The sequence below is a fragment of the Sebastes fasciatus genome, chromosome 24, assembly GCF_043250625.1.
Source record: "Sebastes fasciatus isolate fSebFas1 chromosome 24, fSebFas1.pri, whole genome shotgun sequence".
NCBI classification, from domain to species: Eukaryota; Metazoa; Chordata; class Actinopteri; order Perciformes; family Sebastidae; genus Sebastes; species Sebastes fasciatus.
The window spans coordinates 2,698,104-2,707,724 of NC_133818.1; the positions used below are offsets into that span (position 1 = coordinate 2,698,104).

At 41.5% G+C, this 9,621-nt stretch overlaps 1 protein-coding gene across 1 annotated transcript; it reads left to right on the forward strand.

Annotated features, from left to right (window-relative positions):
• The first annotated feature begins 1,076 nt into the window (after positions 1-1,076).
• Positions 1,077-9,593, forward strand: desmb (desmin b). The gene is made up of 9 exons (XM_074626487.1): positions 1,077-1,805; positions 3,888-3,948; positions 5,026-5,121; positions 5,437-5,598; positions 5,715-5,840; positions 5,957-6,177; positions 6,460-6,503; positions 6,939-7,027; positions 8,663-9,593. The coding sequence occupies exons 1-9, from the start codon at positions 1,231-1,233 to the stop codon at positions 8,702-8,704; spliced, it is 1,416 nt and encodes a 471-aa protein (XP_074482588.1). The 5' UTR covers positions 1,077-1,230; the 3' UTR covers positions 8,705-9,593.
• The last annotated feature ends 28 nt before the right edge of the window (positions 9,594-9,621 follow it).

Here is a 9,621-nt window from a genome sequence, read left to right on the forward strand (position 1 = left end):
GGATAGTTTTCCTTTTTAAGGCAGGTTAGTCAAAGCTCCCCCTCCCTCACACACACACAGAGGCGCCGTCATTAACAACCTGCCTCACCATGTGAGGATGACACACAGTTTTCAAAGTCCTCGCATCCTCACATCGTAATGTCATGAGATCACAGAGGCAGGGGAAGGTGACACATGTGGTTACGTTTAGAGACAAAAGCGCAGACTCCCTCGTTTATTTCAATCAATGCAGAGGACTCCTGCAAAAACCTGGCTCAGTTTTTGCTGCAATGTGCCGCATTGGTCAATTAAATACATACAAATACATATCATCATCATCCAACGTTGGGCTAATTTTGGCGAGGAAAAACCTGCATGTCCATTTTCAAAGGGGTCCCTTGACCTCTGACCTCTGACCTCCAGATATGTGAATGAAAATGGGTTCTATGGGTACCCACGAGTCTCCCCTTCACAGACATGCACACTTTATGATAATCACATGCAGTTTGGGGCAAAAACCATGCAGTTTTTTTGAATGCAGTATAAATATGTTATTTTTGCCTATTCTAAAATGGTGTGTTTCACCATTTCTGCATACTGGGGTCCCTAAAAGGTCTTGAATTACATAAATTGGGTTTCACTATAAAGCTGAGACTCTTGTGGATCCAATGAGCCCAACTGTATTCATGTGTCCTTCATTATTATTCATTATTCATGCCTTATAAAAGTGCGTTGAAACAGCCGGGATATCGATGCAGAAGAATATAAAATAATAAAAATAAATGTAGCGCAATTAATTACAACGCACTACTTCTGTCTTTGTGATTGTGGTTATTTCGCCTTATTAAAGGTGCAATTTGTCCCATTTTCTTCCATCGTCATCCAGAGCTGTTACTGCCGGACCTAAATGTTTAACATCCTAACTTTAAGGGACATTAATCTGTGTTGAACTAAATCATGTTGTGTACAAAATTCTCAGCATCACAGATTACTAAAATGATTTTCCGAGTATAAATGAGAATGAAAAGAAGAACGAAGGGGTGGACGGAGACGGTGAGGGGAGAGGAAAGGATGAGGAAGAATGAGGGAGTAGATGAAGGAGAGGTGGTAAGAAAGGAAAGAGAAGGAGACAGAGGGAGGAGGGGGTAGAAAGTGAGGGAGGGGGGTAACTACAAATAGCCAGGGGCAGCAAGTTCTCCGTCAGTGCTCCCCTCTGCTGCAGCCCTCACCAGGCTTTCCTTGTCTTCCAACATGGCCTCCTACAGCTCCTCCGCCCAAACCGCCTCCTCCTACCGCCGCACCTTCGGCCAGGGCACCTACGCCTCACCCTCCCTCAACCGCTCTCTGCTGGGCCACAGCGGCGGCGGCGGGGGCCATGCCTCCTCCAGGGTCTATGAGGTGACCCGGAGCAGCTCCGCGCCGGCCTACCGGGTCTCCTCCAGCTGCTACGGGAAGCCCCTGGCAACCTCTCGGGCTTCCATCGGGCGCTCCTACGCCGGCATGGGCGAGACGCTGGACTTCAGCCTGGCCGATGCAATCAACCAGGAGTTCCTTACCACGCGGACCAACGAGAAAGTCGAGCTGCAGCACCTGAATGACCGCTTCGCCAGCTACATCGAGAAGGTCCGCTTCCTGGAGCAGCAGAACCAGGCGCTGGCCGTGGAGGTGGAGCGGCTGCGCGGCCGCGAGCCAACTCGTATCGCCGACCTGTACGAGGAGGAGATGAGCGAGCTCAGGAGGCAGGTGGAGATCCTGACCAATCAGAGGTCGCGTATAGAGGTGGAGCGGGACAACCTGGTTGACGACGTGGACAAGCTCAAAATCAGGTGGGAGGGGCAAGATGGCGTGTGTGTGTTCCTTTAAGAAGAGGTGTGAATGCACATGTCAGCTGCTTACAAGGTTGTGTGTGTGTGTGTGTGTGTGTGTGTGTGTGTGTGTGTGTGTGTGTGTGTGTGTGTGTGTGAGACGCAGAGAGAGAAATGTGTGTATGTAAATATGATAGAAAGGTGGAAAAAAAGGATTTTGCACTCAGAGGGAGAAAGAAATGAATAAACGTGCTGATTAAAACATGTGAAAACGTTGACTTTAAGAGGTAGTTTGACATTGAAAGTCCAGTAAACAGGTGAACCAAATCACCGACTACATGAAGGTGAATGAAGGTGTGGATGGACAGGTGGATGAATGGAGGGATATGATGAAGACATGATTTAACCAGCCGTGTGGGAGATGAGCGAGTCTCTCAGCTGGCAGAATTATCTGCTGTTTGTTGTGGTTACATGAAGTATCTTTAACCCTCAGAGACCCGCGATCCCGACTGACTTCACTGTCTTTCAGAGGCTGTAGCAGGTTCAGTTTTAGAGCTACAGTGAAGCTACAGATATCATATTAAACAAGAAAACATAAGGAATCCATCGGCACCAACCATGGCATACCACCTTGTCGGTAAAGATCGCTACATAACGCTGGGCTAAAGTTAGGCTAAAATTTAGCAAGGAAAAACTGCCATGGCCATTTTCAAAGGGGTCCTCTGACCTCTGACCTCCAGATATGTGAATGAAAATGGGTTCTCTGGGTACCCACGATTCTCCCCTTTACAGACATGCCCACTTTATGATAATCACATGCAGTATAAATGTGTTATTGTCTCCTATTCTATAACGGTGTATCTGAATATTTCTGCATACTGGGGTCCCTGAACAGTCTTGAATTACATAAAAACTCTTGTGGATACAGAAAAGACTAAGTATTATCTTTGATGCAGTAGTAAGCAGCATTTCAATGTTGCTGGTCTTTAAATACTTTATGCTTCATATTCTAATAATAATTAAAACATGTTCCATAAAATTCAAGTTACATATATACCCATTTAATATAGACTGATGATTATAAAGACATGTTCCCAGGCTTTCAGCAGTCTGTCTGATCTTAAATTAAACCTGACGATGAGCTCTAATTCCTGCATTAACTCGTCTTCGTCCTGCTGAATCCCAAACATCTTCATCAGCTTGGTTCCAAAACCAGAGAATAACACAAATTTAAAGTCAAACAGTCGTCTGTTGCTCAGACTCTTTCTAATCTACAATATTCTCTTGTAAAAATGTGTGTGTGTTACTGCCCACGTCTGACCAAAGTTAGAGCTCATCACACACACACATGTTTACAGTATCGTCTTCTATAAAAGGAGAGGAAAGAGCTCCACATATCTGAAGGACCTCTAACGATCCGTCCTTCCTCTCTGGTTTACATTTGAAGTGCCAGTTTTATAAAGATACAGCGCTACTGCAATTAAATAATAAATATAAAAGAATCACTGGAAGGTCCTTTAAAGGGATTTAAAGAGTTTTCACTTTTATCTGGGTTTTTATTGCTGTAAGTTCAGTAACATTAAATGTGCAGCAGACTTTGTATTTCCTGACTCAATTAGTAAAATGAGTATTTGTTCAGAGGATTACAATAATAACTTAAGAGCTTTTGTTACAAACATAAAGATGTTGTTTAATTTTGTGTTTTGCGTTTCAGCTCAGATGTTTTATTGGCAACATCATTTCCCAAACATATGTGAGATGAAACATTTAAAAACCACTCAGTTTAAGCAATGTTGGGGACTTCTACATTTGACAGTTAAAACTACTTACACATGGTGGGTATTCTTTGGGATAATTCCAGTCTTTTTAGACTCAGTATATTTAAATTTGACTACTTCTAGGTCACCAAAATAGAGAAATGATTCAACATTTCTCCACAACCTTCCTCTGGGATTTCCTAATCATTTTCTAGAGAGTTTCCATGTAAAAACTATGCAGCAATTATAGAGAAAAGGGACAAAGGGCACAGGGATTTCCTTAAAATAAATGCTCAATTTAAACAATAAATACAATTTGATTTATGGTGCCATTGTCTGTCGTCAGGCTGCAGGAGGAGATTCTCCAAAAAGATGACGCAGAAAACAACCTGGCTGCTTTCAGGGCGGTGAGTCCCTCATGTATTACTGATACTGCGTATTATTACTGTTGGTATACTGTATTACTACAGAAGGTATTTACAAGTACTCCAATCAGAGACATCTTTGAAATGTAATGTTTTCTCTGTAAGTTTTCAGAGATAAACGCTGTACTTACCCGGTTCGGCTGAGCTGTGTGTTAAAACTCTGCCTTTAAAAACTTCATAACATGCTGTGATGGTCTTTTTTCTGAATAGTTTCTAAAAGACGAGGCCTTAACGCGACTAAAACAACACTTCAAGTGGATGTTGTCCAAACAATTCAATATTTTATAGTTATAAAATCAACACAGGAAAAAGATTTTTTTTACTTTATAATATTTTTAACCGTTTTGATATTGTTTACATACTTGACTTTGGATTATTTTTTGTTATCTTATTTACATTGTTATTGATCTTATTTGTTATCATCTAAGTTTTACTTGATCATATTTCATTATTGTAATAAAACTACTCCATTTGGAGTCAAAATTATACCATTTTTTTATTTATTTTTTATTTTATACCGTGCACAATGGTAGAATGTGGTGACGCACAGGGTGAATGTCATGGCCAAAGGCTCCATTGTGTGCACATCGCCTCCTGTAGTGGATATCAGTAGTATTTTAGAGCCAAATTCCCTTTCAAGAGGTATAAAACCCATTTGGCACACTTTGGGTATCCAAGTGGCCAAATGGAGAGTCCGCCTGGTCCTATCCTCACTAAAACCTTTGTAGAATCGATGTGCTTTGTGTTATTTATATCTGCTTTGGCACAGTTGTAGTCAAGGATTTGCTGAATGAATTCAGTGGCATCTCTGTGCATGGCATCATTGCTATAATGCTGTTATCCACTGTCTAATCTAGAAAACATTTTAGGAGAGGATAAAAATGTAAATCTTTCCTTTGGTTCATCACAGTTTACTCCGGCATAGTAACAATCACAATGTTACTGACACTGAGGATGAATTCTCTGAGGTCTTACCTATCCATAGAGACCGAGATCATGCATATAGACCTAACTATTTGCTGGACTTACTTTTTACCATTTCTTACCGATCTGTGTCAGGATGTGGATGCTGCCACTCTGGCTCGTCTTGACCTGGAGAGACGCATCGAGACACTGCAGGAAGAGATCGCCTTCCTGAAGAAGATCCATGAAGAGGTTCCTTCTTCTTCTTCTTCTTCTTCTTCTTCTCCTCCTTCTCCTTCTTCTCCTTCTTCTTCTTATTCTTCTTCTTAAGTATACTTTGGGGAAATATACTTGAACTTTACTTATGTATACTTCATAAAATAAACTTGAAGTATACTACTTTTTGGTAAGGGTGGTTGGTTGCTACTCCCGTTCTCACCTGGACGTGTGGACACATACTATATTCAGAACTAATCCCTTCTGTACTCTGACCTGACCTTCCTCCTCCTCCTCTTCCTCCTCTTCTTCTTCTTCCTCCTCTTCCTCCTCCTCCTCCTCCTCCTGCAGGAGATCCGCGAGCTGCAGATGCAGATGCAGGAGTCTCAGGTGCAGATTCAGATGGACATGTCCAAGCCGGACCTGACGGCGGCGCTGCGAGACATCAGAGCCCAGTATGAGGGCATAGCCGCCAAGAACATCTCCGAGGCCGAGGACTGGTACAAGTCAAAGGTGAGAGAGGGAGACATTGTTATCATGATGGGCTTTAAAGATTATAAATAAAGAGATTAGATCTCTATAGCAAGTAATAATAGCACTGGTGTGACCTTTGACCTTTGTCCCTCCAGGTGTCCGACCTGAACCAGGCAGTGAATAAAAACAACGAGGCACTGAAGCAGGCCCGGCAGGAGACCATGGAGTTCAGACATCAGATCCAGTCGTACACCTGCGAGATCGATTCGCTCAAAGGCACCGTATGTCTCTCACACACACACACACACACACACACACACACACACACACACACACACACACACACACACGCACACTACACTGATGGACTCACTTCCTGTCTCTTTGACAAATCCAGAATGAGTCCCTGATGAGGCAGATGAGGGACATGGAGGACCGCCACGGACGCGAGGCCGGCGGCTTCCAGGACAACATCGCCCGGCTGGAGGCAGAGATCTCCAACATGAAGGACGAGATGGCGCGCCACCTCCGTGAGTACCAGGACCTGCTCAACGTCAAGATGGCGCTGGATGTGGAGATCGCCACCTACAGGAAGCTGCTGGAAGGGGAGGAGAGCAGGTGATGATGGAGGAACAAAGACTGAATATGAAACTAAATTGATTCAAACATTTTATATGTTGACTTCCTTTAAGAAAAGAAGGATTTTAAGACTTGTGTCTGTAAAAAGAGTTTTAATATTAAGCTCTGTTGTTGAAACAAGTTTGTTCGTATGCTGCTAAACTGAATTACAATCTGATTTTAAAGGACGACTGTAGCCTTAAAAACTAAATTTTCGTTAATTGCAGAATTATGATTTGGGATTAAATATATTATATAACACTTTTATTTCTGTCTTTGCAGGATTACCTTGCCTGTGCAGAGCTACTCCACCCTGAGCTTCAGAGGTATGAACACACCTGCTGTAACCTGAACACACCACTAGAGGACGCACATGGTCTGGAGGCTGTGCTCTCCCACAATGCATTTCACTGATTTATGATTCACCATCATGTAAATGCCAAATGGAACAAGCACATGGCATCATCCATGATAATAAAATAAGCAAAATAGAATGTGAAAAGGATTCTCGGATCCTTCCTGTATTATATTTTAGGGTAGGGTGAACAGGTGTCCCACTTTACGAGAGACTGCACAGCATTTGTATCCCTTGTCCCACGTTGTTGTTGGGATCTGGTCACCTTATTTTAGGGGGAGTTTAAAATGGTAAACTTTAATATAAAAGCATGCGTCTTGTGTTTTTGCTTTAAACAACAGATTATTAACGTCAGCGGTATGATCTCCTGTCCTGTTGATGATGTTTTCTTGCTGTGTTTAAACAGAGACCAGCCCCGAGCACCAGCAGCGCTCCTCTGAGATGCATTCAAAGAAAACTGTCCTCATCAAGACCATCGAGACCCGCGATGGAGAGGTAAAACACACACAGAAGAGCAGGAACACTGCAGGAGATATATCTACATTTTCCTCTTAGTTGTCATACAAATGTAAAAGTATCGTCCCTCTACAGAATAATCTGTTCTATAAGCTTCCAGCCAACTTCATCAGTCACTCCGATATTTCCTTTTTCTCTTCTATCATCGACAAAACAAAGGAAAAATCATCCCCAAAAATAACCATAAGAAGAAAATCTGTTATAAAAAAAGTCTAGAACAAAAAAATACAAGGATTTAGGATTCGGTGTGGATCGACACGTGACCTTTTAAACCCCTCGATTTTCACATATTGACTCATTTCTAAACTAATGGGTCTACATTTATATTGATCAGCACTTAGACCGGATCACTTTTAGTTGATTCTGCCCTAAATAACCTCTTCACCTCCTGTCCTGATAATAGCTCAGTTAGATACAGCTAAATGTACAATTTACAAGCTCATTTAGCACCTTTCACCTCAGCAACACAGCATTTGTCTTCAGCTTTGAAAGCGTGAGGACATGTGACGTTGTTCCATGTCATTCAGGGGACGAACACGCCTCCACACACACACACACACATACAGTGACTAGTTCAGCCAGACTGTGCCATCCAAACATCCCGTCCCACCCGAGTTGAGACACGCTGCACCCGCAGCTTCTTGGGAAAACATACATCACAGACGTGTTAAGACAAGTCACATTTTATTTTCCAGTAATATGTTATCACCATCTTCCTGTGCAGCCCTGTTGGCTTTGTTTAAGGACGGCACGCTAGTGCTTTATTCCACCATCTTATCAAGTTAGTTCTATTTGTATGTGTCTCATAAAACAAGTGATTTATAGTGAGTATTTCCAACAGACCCTTACAAATGAGCAGTATATTTTATGAAGTATACATAAGTAAAGTTCAAGTATATATTTCCCAAGTATACTTTATGTAGTAAGAATACTAATAACAATGTACCAGTAGTATACTTGTAAGTGTACTACTTTAATACTTCTTGGGACTAAATTGGCCACTTTTAAGTTTATAAAAGTGTAAGAATAATAAACATAAGAGTGCACAACTAATTTACATCTAAGTTTTATTTTGTACTGCAACAATCCTATAAGTATACTGATAGTTTACTAGTTTTATACTAGTAGCCCACTTTATAGTTTGTGAGAGTACACTATAAAGTATACTCTCAGAAAACTACCAGTTTAATAGTTTTTACCACACTCCATCTGTGGTTTATCAAAACTTCTCAGAACCACATGAGCAAGTTTAGATAAAAAAAACTAAATTACAGACAAACATTTGAAGTGCATTTAATAAACAGTGAAGACAAGAAGGCCTGCTGGCCGTTTTGTGACGGATCAAAATGATTTTATACTTACAGGACAACGCAAGTCAATCAAAGTCCTGGTGTTCCTGGAGCTGTTTGACCTCCATCCACAATTAGTTTTCATTTTTTCCAGCTGTGAGCAGCCCCTGAAAAATCATACACAGCACCAGGCTCTTTTACTTTGGAACAAAAGGCATTTATTCAGACAGAGAACCTGTGTGCTGGTTCTCACACAGTGTCTTAATGTCTCTTTAGGTGTCTGTTTTATATATAGTCTACTGACTGTTGCGTTTCTGCCCTGCAGGTCGTCAGCGAGTCGACGCAACACCAGCAAGACATCATGTAACCATCTGCAGAGGAGAAGAAGAAACAACAACACACCTGTCCTTCTGGACAGATGAGGAAAAGAAACAAGAAAAGATGTGCAAATAAAACTAAAAGTGAAAAGACTTTACAGACTCATGATTATGGCCCCTGAACGTACTGCAATTTGTGATTTTAAAGCCGGGTGGTAACTTTATCTCTGCTTAGTGGTGTGTTTTAGCTGGATGCAACATACATGTGTGTAGCTAACTACACAAGCTGCAAAAAACCTCCATCTAACAGAATCATTTCTGTGTTTAACTGACATCTAGAAACCTTTTTACTTGTGTCTGTATCTTGAAATAAGAAACCATATGGACTAAATAGATAATGACTTGTTAAGATGTATTTTTTGCCAGTAAAATATTCAAATCACATGGGAAAAAGCATTTTTGCATCTGAAAGAAGGTAAAAGCTTTTCAGACGGCCTCCGAAATAAAACACTTCCTGCTCTGCAATTTAAGTTAAATGTCACAGAAAATGTGTTGTTTTACATCAACATCCTCTGCTTTTGCATCCCACAAAGTATGCAGATGGATCTAAACCTCTTGCATTATGATTCTTCTGGTTTCTTCCCTACACACTGTTCCTCAAGGTCAGAGTCATCGTTTTGTCCGATCAGGAGCATTAAGGAGGATGAGGTGAACTGTATGTGCATGTTTGTGCTTATCAATAAAGGGACGCAGAAAGGACAGATAAAAAGGAGAAGATGGAGATTAAAAGGAGATGAAGCGAGAGATAGGAGGAAAGAGGTTGAGCGAGGTAGAAAATACAGGAAAGAGAGGGACAGAGAGAGGAGAGAGAGAGAGAGAGATAATCCCTTGTGACTTTCAAATATTATTTGCTAATAAAAGTAAAGTGGATTTCATGTTCCAGCCGATTGATGTCTGCTTGTCCTTG